The sequence below is a fragment of the Mangifera indica genome, chromosome 5 (genome assembly GCF_011075055.1).
Source record: "Mangifera indica cultivar Alphonso chromosome 5, CATAS_Mindica_2.1, whole genome shotgun sequence".
Lineage (NCBI taxonomy): Eukaryota > Viridiplantae > Streptophyta > Magnoliopsida > Sapindales > Anacardiaceae > Mangifera > Mangifera indica.
In genome coordinates this window covers 7,934,919-7,956,190 of record NC_058141.1, presented here as the reverse complement: position 1 = coordinate 7,956,190, position 21,272 = coordinate 7,934,919, and the positions used below count along the sequence as shown (strand labels likewise).

The 21,272-nt window shown below is 32.9% G+C and overlaps 1 protein-coding gene and 1 pseudogene across 1 annotated transcript; one reads left to right on the top strand and one right to left on the bottom strand.

The window, feature by feature from the left end:
* Window positions 1-6,614: 6,614 nt before the first annotated feature.
* On the bottom strand, window positions 6,615-11,979 carry LOC123216329 (annotated as a pseudogene).
* A 5,034-nt stretch (window positions 11,980-17,013) lies between these two features.
* On the top strand, window positions 17,014-18,246 carry LOC123216119 (zinc-finger homeodomain protein 11-like). The gene has a single exon (XM_044636483.1). The coding sequence runs from the start codon at window positions 17,103-17,105 to the stop codon at window positions 17,946-17,948; it is 846 nt and encodes a 281-aa protein (XP_044492418.1). The 5' UTR covers window positions 17,014-17,102; the 3' UTR covers window positions 17,949-18,246.
* Window positions 18,247-21,272: the final 3,026 nt, after the last annotated feature.

Below are 21,272 nucleotides of genomic sequence, written 5' to 3'. Positions count from 1 at the left end.
ATGCAACGTTGATGTTCAGGTCAATCATCGAAACATAACAGGAGACCATTGCAAGGGGAAGAAGTATGTCAATATATTTGTAGTTGATGTCACGAGCATGGACATACTTGAAATACTTGTACGAACCTTTTATCCGAGACAAGTAAAGGACGAGGGACATCACGGGCTGGTCTTCCATAGCCATTTAGGTATCAATTTGTTTATTATACATTGAATTTGAAATTAGGGTGTTTTGAAACAATTATGTTCTATTTGTGTTGTTATAGGTGTTGAACATGTGCAAGGTTAGGTGAATTTGCTATTCGTCGTTGCCATCACCTATATATAAAAAACTATGACAATGCGTTAGTTATTTTTATTTTTTTATTATAAACTTGTTAAACATTTAATGGTTATTGTACTGTATTTTAATGTTTTAAAAAATTTTTGGCATAGTCTCCCCTATATTATTTCCATTATCCATTGTATATATTATTCATGTTTACATTGTATGCAAAAACACACTCCAATTTATATATTCAATCCATCCAAACTTTATTTCATAGCATGATAAAATAACATGATAGCATAATAATGAACAAAATAAATATACATTGACCATTCATCATGCAACAATAAAATTTATAAATATACATCGAACATGAAGCAATAAAATAATAATAAAACAATGTATATAAATATCGTATATTAATCATTGCATCCATGAGAAAAAAAATCTTAGACACGCTCATCCTGCGTGAACGAATAGTGTTAGAGGCTACATAGTCAAATAGGTGACCGGTGGCTAAGTACTTTATCATCATAAGTGTGAAGACTTCACAACTAACAACCCTTTTTAATAATTCTACCTCGTAATGTCCTTCGGGTACCCAACCAAGGCTATATTGGTGTCTCCATAGGTCTGCACTCAGTAACTGGTGTGCTGTCATAGGCAACCAAAAATTAAAACCTATACTTCTAAAAATATAATATGATAGTGCAAGTAAAGGATCGTCCCACGAAGAGTGTCTAATCTAATTTTTGTGCTAATGTGAATAAGATTAAAGAGAGGGGGTTTGTTTATAACAAAATAAAAGTAAAGAAACAACTAAGCAGCAAATTAAATTAATTATCAAAATTAATGAGAAAACACGTCTTGGTCCAAGTCAACATTCACCATCAGAACCTCAACAACTGATCATTGATGCACGAATAGATTTATTCATACTTTAAATATTCACCGTTGATATTACTTTCCTATCTCTCCTTAGTTATAGTTAATTAGAAACAAGCGATCTACTTAACCCTAACTGTCAAACAACCTAGGTCAAGCACTATAGATTTAATTTGAGAGCAGCATTAAAAATTAGAGAGATCAATGAAGCTAAACAACACAAGCACAAGCGATTGTATTTAATTTAGTCGAACGTTCTTCTTAAGATTTAATAATCGCTAACGTAGCAAATCATTAACCCTTAGTTGCTTCATAGATTAGAAAAATCAAACAATTACGGATTTGATATCTAATCTAGCAGTAGGTTATAATGAATAATTAACTAGTAGGCCTCCTAGCAATCAAACAAAATAACCATTAAAATAAATCAAACACAAAAGAACAATCGATACTCAAAGCATAAATTGAACAATAAAACTAATTAGATCTCACAGTTATGAATTTTGAGGTTTCAGTTTCCTTTGACTAAGCCAAATAATCAGCCACGCAAGGCCATGGAAGAGCACGCAGAGAAGAGAAGAGAAAAAGAAAAAATAGTTGTTCTGTTTTCCTCTCCTAGAGTCCTCTAATAATAGAATATTCCCACTAATTATGGGAAATATTAAAAATAAAATAAAAGTCTTGATTTAAATAGGAAAGGACAACATAGCAGCTGTGAAAGTCATCCACAACCTGGAGACTTCTGAAAGAAATATCATGCATCTGATCTGCCATTAATATCACAGAGCAGGAAACGTTCCAGTTCAGGTGCAGCAACTTAAAGCCCGATTTCGACCCTGATTCGATCAGTTCTAGACAAATCCTAAACATGAAAGTTGTATATCTCTTTCTTGGCTTTCCATAGCATCTTGAATCGTCTCATTTGGAGCTCGGATGGGAAAATTATGCCCAAAATACGGAGACACGTCAAGACTGTCCAGAAATTGTGACATTAATTCCGTTTTTATTCAAATGCCTCCAAATGTTACCTAAATCAAAATTTAAACTTAATAAGTATAATTGGGCATAACATAAACATAAAAGACTAAGTATTAAGGAGTAAAATTATAGCATTATGCAATCATATCAAATTCCCCCACACTTAGTTTTTGCTCGTCCTTGGGAAAACTCTAAAACTACTAAGTAAAAAAAAACAAGGTTGCAACATCACCAACAGTAAACAACCAACCTTTTCGAAACTCACAACACATCATGAACAACATTCTTAAACAACTTACAATTACTGATAAGCAATTTCACTTGAAGATGGAGCAAACTAAACAGGTAGACCCTCACGGAAATAACACTCACTCTTATGTGTTTCACTCAAATTCTTTCCAATGGAAATGATCTACCATAGGCTTGCATATCTTCTCATTCTCCACCACTGGGATCACATGCATGACACAAATCATAAGGACTTTCCATGGGTTGTAATGGGGTTAGGTTTCAAGGCAGGAAACAATTTGGGAATGTAGCTCAAAAGCCATCAAATCTAGTAGAGCAAACACTTATTTAATGTCAAGTTTGGCCATACAAGATATGTAAGACCAAAAATCTCCTTCAATAGCTTCTACCTTTCCATAAATTATATATGAATAACCTTTTTTCTCGAAAATTTAGGAGGAATTAGTAATTTTGAATTCATTGAAAACATTTTCCTCCAACACTTTCCTTTCTTTTTTTTTTTTTTTTGAACAATGACGACTTCATCAACCATGGAGCTCACATATTGAAAATGAAAACATGCTCCATTTCACTAGTCATAGCCATACCAAAAATACGAATACCCCCACACTTATTTATTTATTTATTTATTATTTTTTGCACAACCATTCAATAACAATGATGAACAATGCTCCACTAGTCCTCCAGCTAGGTATAAACATTGTGTTTCAGTTTAAAGGCTTGTAATGTGGGTTTATAACAAACAAAAATGGCCAATAAAGCTCAAAGGAGTTCAACAAAGGGAAAATTAATCACAAGGTAGGCTATTTGGCTAATGTAGTTCAATGTCAAAGAGGGCCTTAATCACATTCATGTCCAATGCATGGGTCAATGTAGCCTCGAGGAGAATCAAGGCAAGTTCTGGAGAAACAAATCCATGGAATAATATCACTCATGAAAGGAAAAAAACTGATATAGATGTGTCAGTCTATGGCTCAAAAATCTCACAGGTTAATGCCTACCAAATTTAGTCACTACCATTCTCAAAGAAACAAACTATACCAATTAATCACAAATTGCAAGACTACTTGTTCAATCATGTTATAAATCTCTCAAGCTCAATTGAACTTTGCTCATGATATCCACAACCACAAACTATTGACACATGCAAAAACAAAAACAAAGGCTTATTTTTTTTTTAATTTTAATTTTTTCATTTTGAAAAAAAAAAACAAACATAAAACACACTCTTTTTTTAAAAAAAAAATTAGTTTTAAAAAAAATAAAAAACAATATTTCAGAATAAACAAAAAAACATAACCTAAATCCCTTCCCCTACACTTAAAACTGACGTTGTCCCCAACATAAGGTTAAATGCAAAGAAAAGGCAAATAATAACCAAAACAAGAATGCAAAAATAAAAAGAAAATGGAATGAACTCCCCTTGGGTTGCCTCCCAAGCAGCGCCTTTGTTTATTGTCTTTGGCTCGACTCAATACTTCATTCTTCAATCTGAATAAATTGGATCCTGGAGGTTCACTTCTGCCATATTCTCTACTTGGAAATCGTCATAAAAAAGTTTAAGCCTATGGCCATTCACCTTGAATATCTTGGAAGTTGCTAAGCTTTGAATTTCAACTGCACCATGAGAAAAAACATTAGTAACAATAAAAGGTCCAATCCAACGAGAACGTAACTTACCAGGAAATAGACGAAGTCGTGATTGGTATAGAAAGACTTTTTGACCAACTCTGAACTCTTTCCTAGAAATCATCTTGTCATGAAAAGCTTTCGTTTTCTCTTTGTAAATTCTTGCATTTTCATAGGCATCATTGCGAATCTCCTCTAACTCTTGTAGCTGCAACTTCCTGTGTTCTCCACTTTCATCCATCTTCATGTTTAAACTTTTGATAGCCCAATAAGCCTTATGTTCTAACTCAACTGGAAGGTGGCATGATTTTCCAAACACTATCCGATAAGGTGACACACCAATAGGTGTCTTATATGCAGTCCTATATGCCCACAAAGCATCATCTAATCGCAAACTCCAGTCCTTCCAACTTGGGTTAACTATCTTTTCAAGGATGGACTTGATTTCTCGATTTGATACTTCCGCTTGTCCACTAGTCTGCGGATGATATGCAGTTGATGTCTTATGGGTTACACAATGCTTCCTTAGCAATGCCTCCACAGTTCTATTACAAAAGTGAGTGCCTCGATCACTTATTAGAGCTCTTGGAATTCCAAATCTGGAAAATATATTAGACTTTATAAAATCTGTAACAACTTTAGAATCATCAGTTCGGGTGGCTTTAGCTTCCACCCATTTCGATACATAATCAACAGCAAGCAAAATATAGATAAAACCATAAGACATAGGGAATGGCCCCATGAAATCGATGCCCCACACATCAAAAATTTCACAAAATAGTATGGGGGTTTGTGGCATCTCAGTCTTTTGAGAGATATTACCTGTCCTTTGGCATTGATCACATGACTTACAAAAAGAATATGAATCTCGAAATAAAGTCGGCCAATAGAAACCACATTCAAGAGCTTTTCTCGCTATTCTTTTTGCTCCGAAGTGACCTCCACAAGCATAAGAATGACAAAAGGTTAGAATGGAAATAATTTCATTATCAAAAACACACCTTCTTATCACTTGATCTGCACAATGCTTCTATAAGTATGGATCATCCCACACATAGTGTTTGGCATCACTCTTGATCTTATCTTTTTGAGCTTTAGACAAACCATGAGGAATTATGTTAGTAACCAAATAATTCACAATGTGTGCATACCAAGGTAATGTCGCACTTGTGGAAAATAACTGTTCGTCAGGGAACGTTTCTTGCAGAGGCATTTCATCTTTCCCATGAACCAAACGACTCAAGTGATCAGTAACACGGTTTTCTGTTCCTTTTTTGTCTTTAATCTCCAGATCAAATTCACTCAAGAGAAGTATCCATCTTATTAATCTCGGTTTTGACTCTTTCTTTGTCATCAAGTAGCGAAGTGCATGATCAGAATAAACAATAATTTTAGTACCAATCAAATAAGATCGAAATTTTTCTAAAGCAAAAACAACGGCTAAGAGCTCTTTTTCTGTAGTAGAATAATTTCTCTGGGCATCATTTAATATCCGTGAAGCATAATAAATGGCATGAGTTGTTTTTCCAATTCTTTGACCCAAAATAGCGCCTAGTGCATAGTCACTTGTGTCACACATTATCTCAAAAGGAGTGTTCCAGTCAGGGGGCTAGAGAACTGGAGCAAAAATGAGAAGTCTCTTCAGCTTATCAAATGCTTGTTTACATGCATTATCAAACTCAAAGACTACTTCCTTTTGTAGCAACTTGCATAGGGGTGATGCTATTTTGGAGATGTCCTTGATGAATCTTCTGTAGAAACCTACATGTCCAAGAAAAGAACGAACTTCCTGCACACTAATGGGGTAAGGTAGAGACTGGATAATATCAATTTTAGCTTTGTCAACCTCAATTCCCCTAGAGGAAACAATATGACCCAAAACAATACCTTGTTCAACCAAAAAATGACATTTTTCAGAATTTAATACAAGGTTAGTTTCTATGCATCGTTTAAGAACAAGTGTAAGGTTATGCAAACAATCATCAAAAGAATCTCCATAAACTGTAAAATCATCCATAAAGACCTCTATGATTTGCTCAATATAATCAGAAAATATGCTAACCATACATCTTTGGAAAGTAGTTGGGGCATTGCAAAGCCCAAAAGGCATGCGACGATATGCAAATGTCCTAAAAGGGCATGTAAAAGTCGTCTTTTCTTGATCTGCCGGTGCAATAACAATATGAAAATAACCTGAATAACCATCAAGAAAACAATAATAAGAACGACCAGCTAACCTCTCAAGCATTTGATCAATAAAAGGTAAAGGGAAGTGGTCTTTGCGGGTTACAACATTTAATTTTCTATAATCTATACAAACCCGCCACCCATTCTGAACACAAGTGGGTACTAACTCATCATTCTGATTTTTCACCACAGTTATCCCAATCTTTTTAGGAACCACTTGAACTGGGCTAACCCAATTGCTATCTGAAATAGGATAAATCACACCAACTTTGAGAAGTTTGAGAATTTCTTTCTTCACTACATCCATCATAGGCGGGTTTAATCTCCTCTGTGGTTGACGAGATGGCTTTACTCCTTCTTCTAGCAAGATGCGATGCATACATGTAGATGGACTAATTCCTTTGATATCTGCAATCGTCTACCCAATAGCCATCTTATGCTCTTTAATAACCTGCACAAGTTTTTCTTCTTGCATTGCGGTGAGTTTGTTTGAGATAATGATGGGTAATGTTCCCCCGTCTCCAAGGAACACGTACTTAAGGTGACTAGGTAAAGACTTTAATTCTGGAATGGGAGCCTGCAAAACAGAAGGTAAAGGTTTGACGTTAGAGACTAGTAACGCGATATAATGAACATTACCTTACTGTCGTAACTCCGAGGATTCATTCAATGTTGCTACTGTTTCCTGCAAATCAATACTCAAAGCCAACTCCTCATTCTCTTTTTCAAGATGTTTACTAAGGGCAACTTCTAATTCATCCTTTCCATCAAATTCAAAAATCTCCTGTGCTAAAGAATCAATAACATAAATAGAATAAACAGGATTATCATCAGCAGGGTATTTCATGGCATCATAAATATTAAATTTCATAATTTCACCATCAAATTCCATGGTAAGTGTGCCACTATGGACATCTATTTTAGTCATAGATGTTTTTAAGAATGGTCTTCCTAACAAAATAGGAGCTGTTTGATCATTATTCTCCATATCAAGCACATAGAAATCAGCAGGAAAAACCAAATTATTAATTTGCACAAGCACATCCTCAACAACATCTTTAGGATAGGCATTTGATCTATCAGCCAATTGAATCACAACACCAGTTTCATTCAAAGGTCCAAGTTTTAAATAAGCATATATAGAGTATGGCATGACATTGATAGATACTCCTAAATCTAACATGACCTTCTCAAATCTAGTGTTCCCTATCATACAAGGAATAGTGAACGTACCTAGATCCTTGCACTTCGCAAGAAGCTTTCTCTGAATAACTGCAGAAACATTCTCCCCCATTCTTACTTTTTCACATCCTTTGAGTTTTTGTTTCCTCTTAATTGTACATAATTCTTTCAAAAATTTAGCATAACGAGGTACTTGTTTAATAGCATCTAAAAGTGGAATATTTACCTCACATCTACGAAAAGTCTCATATAATTCTCTATTTTGCTCATCTTTTCGAGATTCTACTAAAGCTTGAGGAAAAGGAGGTACCGGTTTATAATCAAAAAGAAGAGGAAACTTACATTTAGGTACGTTGTCACTATTAGGAACTTTTTTTTATCGACAGGAATAAAACTATCTGAAGTGACATTTTTCTCTTTTTCTTGGTCCGAAGGTGTAGGGGTGTTTTTTATTGGAATCTCAACCTCTTTACCATTTCTCAGAACAATTGCACTTGCATTTTCTCTTGGATTTACAATTGTTTGAGAGGGTAACTTTCCCGAACTTTGTGCCTCTAATCGACTAATTATAATTGCCATCTGACCCATCTGGTTCTCCAAACTTTAAATACTAGTTCTTGCCTCTTACTGAAATTGTTTTGTCTCCTGTTGAAATTGTAGAGTGTTAGTAGCAAGAGACTTAACAATATCTTCTAAAGACATACCAAAATTAGAGGCTTGGGGTGGTAGTTGTCTCAGAGGATGTGATTGCTTATATTGTTGATTTACTTGTGAGTTTCCATAGCTAAAATTGGGATGATCCCTCCATCCTGGGTTATATGTGCTTGAATAAGGATCATACTTCCTTTGTGGTTGTCCAGGAAATCCACCTGCCACATTCACTTGTTCTATAGGCTCTTCTTGAAGGGTTGGGCACATATCAGTTGGATGCCCTGCTACTGAACAAATCCCACAAGCTTTCACCGTTTGCATGTTACCTACAACCATTTGACGAACAAGAGAGGTTAGACTAGCAATTTGTTTTTCAAGGGAAGAAATATTTACCTCATTAACATGTTTAGAAGGTGGATCAAGCCTAGTGTCGAATTGTTGAGAATTGGCAGCCATGTTTGCAATCAAATTTCTTGCGTCTTCAGAAGTTTTATCCACCAAAGCTCCTCCACTTGCAGTGTCAATCATACTCCTTTCAGTGGGACAAAGGCCTTCATAGAAATATTGAATTAAGAGTTGCTCACTAATTTGGTGATGAGGACAACTAGCACACAGTTTCTTGAAACGTTCCCAATACTCATACAAGGATTCCCCATTGTATTGCCTCACACCACAAATTTCTTTTCGAATGTTAGCTGCCCTTGAAGCTGGAAAATATTTCTCTAAAAATAATTTTTGCGACTCGTTCCATGTGGTAATACTTCCAGATGGCAAATAGTAAAGCCAATCCTTAGTGGTGTCTTTTAAAGAGAATGGAAAGGCTCTCAATTTAATTTGCTCTTCCGTCACCCCGGTGGGTTTCATACTTGTGCACACTACATGAAACTCCTTTAAATGCTTATGAGGATCCTCACCTGCAAGACCATGGAAAGTATGCAACAAGTGAATTAGTCCTGATTTTAACTCAAAAGTAGTAGTAGCATCTAATGTAGGAAATTGAATGCATAGGGGTTGTTGGCTTAAGTTAGGGGCAGCAAGCTCTTTCAACGTTCTGGCCATGACTTCCTCTTCTGAATTGCTAGCAAATAAAGCTAGGTTGTTCTCTTCCAAATTTTTTTGTGCTTCCCTCCTTAATCGATGCACAGTCCTCTCTATTTCTGGATCAAACTTTAAGTTACCTTGATTAGAAGATTGAGTTACAATCATACACAATCAAAGAAATTCTAATAAACCACAAAAAAAAATAATAATAATAAGAAAAAAATTAAGAAAATAAAATTAAAATAACAAAAATAAAATTAAAAGATCACGAAAAAAAAATTAACTAGATCACTCCCCGGCATCGGCGCCAAAAATTTGGTGTGCTATCGTAGGCAACCAAAAATTAAAACCTATACTTCTAAAAATATAATGTGATAGTGCAAGTAAAGGATCGTCCCACGAAGAGTGTCTAATCTAATTTTTGTGCTAATGTGAATAAGATTAAAGAGAGGGGGTTTGTTTATAACAAAATAAAAGTAAAGAAACAACTAAGCAGCAAATTAAATTAATTATCAAAATTAATGAGAAAACACGTCTTGGTCCAAGTCAACATTCACCATCAGAACCTCAACAACTGATCATTGATGCACGAATAGATTTATTCATACTTTAACTATTCACCGTTGCAATTACTTTCCTATCTCTCCTTAGTTATAGTTAATTAGAAACAAGCGATCTACTTAACCCTAACTGTCAAACAACCTAAGTCAAGCACTATAGATTTAATTTGAGAGCAGCATTAAAAATTAGAGAGATCAATGAAGCTAAACAACACAAGCACAAGCGATTGTATTTAATTTAGTCGAACGTTCTTCTTAAGATTTAATAATCGCTAACGTAGCAGATCATTAACCCTTAGTTGCTTCATAGAATAGAAAAATCAAACAATTACGGATTTGATATCTAATCTAGCAGTAGGTTATAATGAATAATTAATTAGTAGGCCTCCTAGCAATCAAACAAAATAACCATTAAAATAAATCAAACACAAAAGAACAATCGATACTCAAAGCATAAATTGAACAATAAAACTAATTAGATCTCACAGTTATGAATTCTGAGGTTTCAGTTTCCTTTGACCAAGCCAAATAATCAACCACGCAAGGCCATGGAAGAGCACGCAGAGAAAAGAAGAGAAAAAGAAAAAATAGTTGTTCTGTTTTCCTCTCCTAAAGTCCTCTAATAATAGGATATTCCCACTAATTATGGGAAATATTAAAAATAAAATAAAAGTCATGATTTAAATAGGAAAGGACAATATAGCAATTGTGAAAGTCGTCCAAAACCTGAAGACTTCTAAAAGAAATGTCATGCATCTGATCTGTCATTAATATCACAGAGCAGGAAACGTTCCAGTTCGGGTGCAGCAACTTAGAGCCCGATTTCCACTCTGATTCGATCAGTTCTAGACAAATCCTAAACATGAAAGTTGTAGATCTCTTTCTTGGCTTTCCATAGCATCTTGAATCGTCTCATTTGGAGCTCAGATGGGAAAATTATGCCTAAAATACGGAGATATGTCAAGACTGTCCAGAAATTGTGACATTAATTCCGTTTTTATTCAAATGCCTCCAAATGTTACCTAAATCAAAATTTAAACTTAATAAGTATAATTGGGCATAACATAAACATAAAAGACTAAGTATTAAGGAGTAAAATTATAGCATTATGCAGTCATATCAGTAACCACCTTATATGCATCTTGATATTTGATTGCATCATCATCTTGAGCCACCTCAATAATGACCTCAGTCAACTCATCTTGTGTTATTATAAAAAATTATTTCATTATCAACGTTGCATTTTCAATATTAAACATATGTTATTTTTCAAATTGCATCTCTATAACCTTTATTTCAATCAATGTCTATCGCTTTTCAAATTGTCTAAAACGTTGTTCCACTGTATCCATGAACCCATGTATCATTTCCTTAAAATGAACATTTTCAGTTGTTGATATAGGTCCAGTATAGGTGGCATTAGGGGATCTTCTAGTGGTCTGTCGAGGGGACATCGACGATTGATGTGTAGATCAATACTCAGACTTAGCAACCTGTGGCGCAGTCCATCCAGACACGACTAGACTGTGCATAAGTGTGCTTTGACATGCATAGTAAGGAGATTGGATTGCATTGCCAAATTGAATCACTATCAGATTTGTCTGTGTACCCCATGTAATCCATGACCTTTCTATACCGTACTAATTGCTTTTCCTCGGCAGATGGAATCAATACAAGAGTGACAACATCCTAATAAATGTTTAAAAAAAATGTATCAATTTTTAAGATATAACAAATTTATTAGTTTTTTATGTTCAATATAAATTAACGTACCTAAAAAGCCCTGAATATATCGTTAACAAGGTCTCACCTTGATCGCTCAAGTGACTTCAATTTCAACATCCAAGAGATCTTGTCTTTGGACTTGCAAGCTATGAAACCCCCCAAATTACTAAGAGTTTCATATATCCATAACTGCATTCCATAAAAAAAAAAATTGTGAGATGAAGTATATAAGCAAACCAAAAAACTAAAGGTAATATAACTCTAATTTAACCTAATATTTATTTCTAGGGGTACTTGAAATGCAACTGTATATCCTATTAATGCATAACTTTGTATTGGAATATTTGGATTGTATGCTCCATGATCATTTATAACTTTTTCATACCTTTTCTCCACTGCTCGACTCATTAATTTTGCTATCAACTTCCAAACCATAGTCCCCCATGGAAATCTATTGAAAGCATCTCAATCATCAATTAACTGCAATATATGTTCTTATACCACCTTTTGATTATCTACTCCCAATAATCTATAATGTATTAAATACAATAAAACTACTTTGACAGCATCTTCATCATTATTTCCCAATGCCTTAGATATTAAAGTTTTTACTGAGAGCACCATGAGTCACAAATTTGCCACTTAGAAAGTATTTGTTTTTAAAATTTGATGAATCTGTTGTTATGTATTCAGTTATATATGTTTCTCTACTAAACCTCAGTCCAATTATCATAGCAAACTAAATCGGATTAAATCTACAATTGAACTCATTTAATCTAAATCAAAACACATCTCCCAACTCACATTTATTCACTTATCAAAATAATACACTATGTAATAAGGTCGAACTATATTCATGCACTTCAAGATTTAAAAAATGTCCAAAACATATTTGTCTAAACAATATCTTCTATTCAAAAACTTAATTTTGCCCTTATATGTTTCATCGTATCTTTATGACTACGAATATTGATTGTAAGTCTAAAATCATAAACATTATAAAATCGCTTCTTCCCAACCTGTTCATTAATTAGAAATTTCTGTAAAAACAAATTTAAAATGAAATGTTATTCATTCAATAAAGTTTAAACCAGTTAAAATTCACAGGTACAAGCAAACATGACATTCTCTTAACAATGTTGGTTTGTGCAACATTACGCGGTTTACATGTAGTTGCGTGGTTGTGGGCCATTGTGTGGTTTACGCATCGTTGCATAATATTGCAAGACATTGCGAAATGCGTCAATTTGCTTAGTTGTGTGACATTGCAGGTTTTGTGGGACATTGCGTAGTTTATGTGACATTACAGGGTTTGCATGACATTGCGAGGTTTGCGTGACATTGCATAATTGCAAGATATTACACGGTTTGCGCGATTCCTGCAAATTTGCATGATTTTCAACTGATTTCCTTTCAGTCGACGGTTACACTTTCAGACATTTATGTAACACTATTAACGACAAAACTACAACTCTATTTATTATTTATAACATTCAAAACATTCATATACATAAATTGACAAATTTAAGGTTCTAATCTAAAAACCCTAATCGCCATAAGAACTACCACAAGCAAATAACATTGTCTAAAAATACTATTTCATTCAATCCAACAACACTCAACGATCGATACCCACAATGGGTTTTTACATCCATTCGATAAAAACAAACATAAACCAAAAAAACAAAATAGCAAATGCTAACTGACCTTTAAAGCCATTGTTGATGTATTATCGTTTCTCAATATTTTACTACTTGCCCAATATGACTACTAGGATGTTTGCCAGTGATTTCTGGTTTGTGGTTTTAGATTTTAGATTTTGGCTTTCGCTTTTTCTTTTTCAGCTAAAGTAATTTTTCTTTTTTAACTTTCTATTTTTAGTTTAAGGGTAAAATGGGTATAAAATTTATCATTTGTTTATAAAGGTAAAAAGTACGAAGGTTAGCCTAAAAACATATAAACGGAAATATATTTACCTATTTTAATTAATTTCTCAAAAAAATTGCATAAATATTTATTTTTAGCAAAATTTTTGACAACTCACCTTCCAAGCTTAAAAGATAGCCTAATGAATAAAATAAAAAGTAATATAAAATTGTGAGTCTTTTAAATTTATATAATTTTTACTATTTTTAATTACATGTAAATTTACTGTATCTTTTAGATGTCAATAGCTATTTGTATTGTTGAATTGTAAGTGTTATTTCATATTTTCAACTTAGATAAATTATATATATAAACAAATTATTAATTTATATATTTAAACTAAAGTAGTAATATATGATGTGTAATTTTAAAGTGAAAAAATCATTAATTAATTAATTTACTTAATCACATATTCTCACATCAATTTATATAAATAATTTATAAGATTTGTTTATGTATATAGTTTTATTTGAATTAATAATGTGAACTACTACAATAAAAATATATGCAAATATAATAATTAGGCCTAAAGACTTATTCCCACCCAAGGTTTAGTGTAAATCTAAACTCATACCTATTAACTTTTGAAAATTCAAATACATACTCATCCATTAAATTTTATTATTACTATTAAAGATAAACTTGTTATTTAGAAAATTTATTTGAACTTATATTTTATGATTACACATAAGTTTTGAAATTTTTATTTCTACCTTTTAACCTCTTTTTTTCCAGGTTTAAAAACTGACTGTCCCTCCTCCCCCCCCCCCCCCCCCCCCCCCCCCCTCTCCAAGTCTAAAGTTTTAAACTCTCATATTTTTTCCATATGCAGCTGTCCCCAGCTTTTTAGAAAATCTCAATTTCACCTGCTTTAGTTTCCAAAACCATATATTTCAGTGACCATTCGTCGCCTCTAGACATCAACTCTCTCCCCCCAATCACTCTCCCTTCACACACACACACATGCACACGCACACACACACGTGCACACACACACACACACACACTCTCTCTCTCTCATTTTATTTTGTTCAATTTTAATAATTAATTTAGTTTTTATATAAAAAACTAAATTAGGCTTGAATATAAGCCGACCTAGTTTAGCTCGGTATAATTTGATTCAAATTCATTTTTAATAAATTTAGATTGAATTTGAATTATTAAATATGACTCACCTAAAAAATAAGTTGAATTCAAACCAAACTAAGTTTGACTCATGAACCAATCATTAGTTTGATTTAAATCGAACTAAGTTATGACACTCAAGTGGCCAAAAGGGATGCATTTTGGTCTCTCTCCCATAGATTTTTCTTGTTTAAATTGATGGTGAAAATAATTTAATCTCATTTAGACAGAAATAAGTCTAATCTTATATAGTTATTAGGAAAACATTAATGACACTCTATCAAAGTGTACCGTATTACATAAATCATTCTTGATTGAGTAATAACACTTTAGCCTATAATTCATTATTAAACTTTACTTTATTTTAATTATACATAGATCACATTAATACAAATATTCTTACAATTAAAATTTGCTCCCAATGGGTTGTCTATGAATGATAAGAGTTCCAGTTCAAGCTCTTTTACAATATATCAAAATTATACTTTTAATTGACTTGATTTAATAGTTGAGGCTGAAAATTAGAGGCGAGATTTTATTTATTCAGAGTAATTGATTCAACTCTCAAATGGATTCCATTTGAGCATAATTTCTCCTTTAAAAAAAAAAATTAAAACTTTAAAATGGGGTACACGAAGAAATTAAGGTTTTGTTAGTTCATTAATCAGGTGTCAATAACTCTACTCTGTATTTTATTGTTAGTGTATTATATAAAATTATACAATAATTTGCTTTTATATATATATATATATATATATATATATATATATATATATGTATTATAATTGTTATAAACAACCCAACAGATATTGTCCGCTTTGGGTTTCAGGCCCGCATGGTTTTGTTCCTAAAACATGTCCGTTGAGTTAAGGGCTTCTGACCCCTGCCTATATACACGCTCAGTGGACTGCACAAGAGCGATGTGGGACTTCAGGGCACAACACACCCTCCCATCGCGAATCGTACTGATAACGTGTTATAAACAGCAACATATATTGTCTGTTTTGGGCTTCAGGCCCGCACGGTTTTGTTCCTAAAACGCGTCCATTGAGTTAAGGGCTTCTGGCTCCTGCCTATATACACGCTCAGTAGACTACACAGGAGCGATGTGGAACTTTAGGTCACAACAATAATGTACCTTATTATATGAAATATTTTAATAAAATTTTTCGATTCAGATGGTTAAAATTAAAAAAAAGAAATTCATAATTAGAATAATAATAATAATGGAATAAATTTTATTTATATATTTTCAATGTATTTATTATTTTTGAAAACTCTTATTATATATGCAGTAAAATTATTAAACGAGTAGCTTGAAATTACTCCTTTGTCCATCGCGCATGTTTAATGAATAATGATGGGCATCTGTCAAATCTTTGTTTCTCTGTGGTTTTAACCCCCACTCCACTCCAATCCACTCTTACGTCTTCCCCAGAGCGATGTCTCTTTTCGATTGTCTTATCAAATTCAATTTTACTTCTTTTTTTTTTTTTTTTAGGTTAATTGGATTCTATTAACAACATGATTGAAGAAATTCCGCAATCACACCATAGAATATCACATCTACAACTTTTAATGGTTAGAGGCATAGAGGATTGCCCCTGTCCCTGTCCCCATTATGAATTGGTTCATATTTTCTTCTATAGGTTAAGTGTTTTCCCACCTATTATGGATCTCAATCAAATTATGGGTGCCTAGTTGTTGAGTACCCAAAATTAGGTGTAAATTGCTTTGCTCTTGTTCTTATGAATCTTCTTCCTGTACTTGCAGTGGTTAAAAATGGAATTCATGAATTGGGTATTTATTTGATAAAACTATTTTCTTTAGATATGGGAAGATGGATGATTATACATATTATACATGTGGTCTTAATTGTTATAATTAGTGATAAAAAAACAAAAGAAAATGTCATTAAAACTTGGATATTAGTATCCAAGCCTAGATACATTGCTACCTGCAATGAAGTCTACTTTTTATCCCTCTTTCACAATCTTTTCTTTCAATCTACTCAGCTTAATTTTTTCACTTAATTGTCATAAACCTGTTAATTAACAATATATATATATATATATATATATATATATATATAAAAATAAAATTAGGAGAAAATAAATACAGCTAATTGTGTTCAAAGCACGTGGTCTCATTTTGGGTTCTAATTTTAATTATAATTATAAGCAAGCAACCTGTGAATTCGGTTCCTGTAAAATCAAGTTAAGTGCTTGTCAATGCAGCACTACAATCATCATTAATTCATGCATTAAGATTATTAATGATATTTTTTATAGCACAATTAACGTAATAATTCAAAACCCATGCTAAATATAAACACATTTTAAATAATCAATAAAATAATGCTAACATGTATTTTTAATTAATATAACAAAAAAAATTCTAATTCTAAAAATTCAATTAGGTAGACAAGAGAGATATTGGAAATTTTCAATGGGAATATATTCTTTGGGTCACTGTTTGTCTTTTAATATAACAAATTTGTATATAAATAATAATATATGATTAAATAATTTTAAATAAAAAATAAAATAATACATTTATACGCCTATGTTCACTTATTAATAAGCACATAGTGCTACTCTTCCCCTATTCCCATAATCACAGGATAAATACACTTAAACTCTCTACTTAAAAAAACCCTAATTTCCAAATCCTTTGTATTGTTTTACATATAAGCCATGAAGTTAACTGATAACAGCAACCCAAACGCGGATACAGAAACCCAGTCCCCACCATCAAAGTCTTTGTCTTTTCTTCAACCTCATCAAATGGTGGTTTCTTACAAAGAATGTCTCAAAAACCATGCTGCAAGTCTAGGTGGGCATGCTCTTGATGGCTGTGGCGAGTTTATGCCTAGTTCCACTTCCGACTTCGCCGATCCTACCTCCCTCACATGCGCCGCCTGCGGCTGTCACCGCAACTTCCACCGTCGTGAACCTTATGATCACACCTTCAGTCAATATTTACTACCACCACCACTGCCGCTATCATCAGCCGTTGCGCTTCCGAGGAGCCTAAGTCCGAGTACTGACCCGAGCACAGCGCCGAGTCCCGACACAAACTCACCTCAACAACACGTGGCATCGCCGGCTCCTTGTTCTTACTACTCATCGGCGCCCCACATGCTGTTGGCTCTGAGCACGGTCGGGCCGTCCGATGAACACTATCCTCACCATCAGGGGTTCAATCGAAAGATGGAGAACGTCAACCCAAGTGGCAGAAAGAGATCAAGAACGAAATTTTCGAAAGAGCAGAAAGAAAAGATGCTTGCTTTTGCGAAGAAACTGGGGTGGAGGATAAACCGAGGCGAAGAAAGATTAACACAGGAGTTTTGCAGTGAAGTTGGCGTCAGTAGAAGTGTGTTCAAGGTGTGGATGCACAACAACAAGCAGGCTTTTGAGAAGAAAGGTTTGGATTTAAGTACTGAAATCAGCAACAAGCATGAAATTTTTGTTAATGGTTATGCAGAAAATGGCAACAACCACAGTGAAGAAAATGTTTCTTCTCCAAGCCAGAAAAATTAAGAGTCGTAATTAAAGAAATTAATTTAATGATTATTATGGTTAAGTAATTAATTAACTTATTATATATGTTGTGTTTTGTATAAATTTGACTTGAATACTGGATTGCGTTTTGGTCAATAAATATAAATATATTCTCCAAAATCTATAGAAAGATCCATCAATCCCCATACTTGCTTGTCCAAAATGGTGAGGGTTATCCAAAATCGGTGTGGAGGGTAAGATTCGCTAAGATATGTCATGTGCAATTCTGACTCCATTCATTAATAAAGATGCAAAATCACTTCTACTTTTGCAGAAATGTGCACCCTTGTCTCTACTTGGGACAATGCCTCTGATAATGTTTCAATTTGTGTTATATAATTTTGGTCTTCTAGAGCAGTGTGGTTGAAGTTGAAGGCATATGAGATATGAGGTTTAATGGCAAGAAATAAGCTATGGGTAATGGATGTTTGGTGACATAAATAATGTGCTTTGAACACTGCTCCCTTTCCCTGGTTGGTCGGTTGATTAAAGCGGCAAGTTTTGTTTTTTCTTATGCTTGTAATAATTATACCATGAGATAAGCAGGAATGGCAGATATGTATCATTAGCTCTCATCCGTCGGTTTGTCACTTTAATTTGTAGTATTATCTCTCTCTTATAGTATGCGGCAGCTTTTCTGAAACAGTCACAGGACTTATTCTCACCCAAAGAATATCATCTAATTCCAAGTATACTCTTATTTATAGAAGATAAATTTATTAATTTTATAGATAAAATTTTTTTTTTAAAACTCTAAAAATTAATTATTTTTTTTATAAATAAAATTTTAAAAAATAATATTTTTTTTTCTAGAGTTTAGTTTTCAAACTTCGATACCATTATCAGTAATCTCCTCCTCTCAAAACTTTTTTTCTTTTTGAAGATCTCTCTCATTTTAATTAGACATATGATCAATATCAAATCAAGTCGGAGAGATGAGGTTCATCTTCCTAACAAAATTCTTCATCTTTTCGGTTTGATTTGATGTTGATAGGGGATTCATCTAAAAAGAGAAAGATCGTTAAAGAGAGAAGAAGCTTCGGAAGGGAGATACCGCAAAAAATGATATCAGAATTTGAAAACTAAACTTTAGGGGAGAAATGTCATTTTTTAAAATTTTATCTATAAGAGAAATGACTAGTTTTTAGGGTTTAGGAAGGAAAAAAAATAAAATTTTTAGGGTTTAGGGTTTCATTAATTTTAATAGTTTATGAGAGGGTAAATGAGATTTTTAAAATTAAAAGGTGAAAATTAAGATTAGAGGATATTTTGGGTGGAAATCCTTTGGCCTTCAAAGATTGAAGAAAAAAAAGGTTCCTTTTTCTATCTGGACCACTGTTTCTGAAAACTTCCAAGAGAAAATCACCCTCCCTAGTTAATCATGTCCTTTGATAATTCATATATTATATTCTCTACAATTAAGTCACTTGAATCTTACAAATAATAATGCATATTTAAGAAAAAAGTACAAAAATTAAAAGTTTACGAATTTAGACAAACTTTGTATCATAATTATATAGAATCACAATTTAATTTATTTATAAACTGATCTTCTTTTCCAGTGATGATTGGCGTAATGATTATATTTTATAATAAAATTTAAATTTATTATAAACCCAATAAATTTAATAACTATATTTGTTTCATTATAACTTAAATTTATTATTTATATATGAAGTGTATTGAGCATTCAAAAAATTGTCACATTATGCCAATAAAAAAGTTGTTAAACTATATAATTCTTCGAGTTTTATTAAATTACAAAATAATTAATGTTTGCATATATTCAAATTAAAATTTCAATATTCTCTTACTTGGGTAAATATTAATTGTTTTTTTAAGAGAAAAAAATATGTTTTGTCTTATAAGTAAACAACGTTTTATTTTAAAGATAAAAGTTTTACCAGCAAGTTTAGCAAGAAAAGACAACCTACAAGTTCTATCAACACTCAACAAGAAACCTTATTAGCATGTTTCTACCCTAAAACAAGGCAAAACCTAAAGCCTACTCGAAAACCACATTAAGATACCACAACCAAAAACCATTCAACCATAGAAGTAAGCTACTAGAGAAAAACACAAGTACAAGATTAGAAATTGAGAGAAAGCACCTTATAGGTAGTTTGCTAGGAATGTTTTGGTATAGTTCTTGTTCAGGTGTAAAGAAAGTACTCAGATGGTGGATGCATGGTGGCAAGTGGTCATGGTCATGGTGGTGGAAGGTTGGTCATGTGGGTGGCGGCAACTGGTGGTGGTCATGGTGGTAGCAAGGTGGTGGGTGCATGACGGCAAGTGGTTGTGGTCATGGTGGTGAAAGGTTGGCCAGGTGGGGGTACCTTATTGGAAGAAATTGGATCTAGGAAGAGTTGAGGAGATTTGAAAGGTCTGTAATATTCTAAGGTTTTTAAAAAGATTTACAAATGCTTAAATTTAAAAAGTTTTAGGGAAAAGAAATTAAATCATGATTATAAAGATATTTTTATAAGTATAATTAGATTAAACAAGAATAAACCCCAATCATCCAAGCTAATTCAATAAAGCATGCCTTGATCTAATGAGGTAGATAAATCATGCCCAATAAGACATCGTGACCATTTGAATTGCCTAAACAAAACGACATATGCATGCAAAACATTAAACGCAATACTTCATTTTCACAAACCTAATGCAAAGTAAGAAATCTTGATCATTTACATGTCCTGACTAGGGATAGTTGTTGTGCGATCAAACTTTGAAATGACACCAAAAGCCAATTAGCTACACAATCTAACCACGTGATCTCCCTACTAATCAACTCAAAGCACAAACATAAGCTTCTTCACCAAAAACAACGAAAAAGACAAATCTTGTCAATTTCATGGCGAGTGCAATCATATTTTATCCTTATTTCTTGTAAATATTAGATAACAATCATGACACTATTATATTCTATTTCAATAAGGTAATATGATTTGAAACTTCCATTTTTAGATTATTAGATTCAATATACTAGGATTTAGACATAGATCCAATGTAATTTAATCAATTAACTCTTTCTCTTATCCTATAAATTAAGAATTTTATAAGGACAAGAGAGGTTTGTAAGGTAATATTCACAGTTATTCTGTTATCTTATTACCAAAACATCTAATAACGTAATAATGGATATAGATTTCCGGAGTAGTGGGTCCAACATTTAAAAAATGTCTTTGCTTTCTTTATTGCACCTACAAAATTACACCACTTATTTTTATCATCATTGTTTATTTACAAAAGTACACACCACTAGTTTCATGTATTTCTCATTAGTACACATTTTTGCCT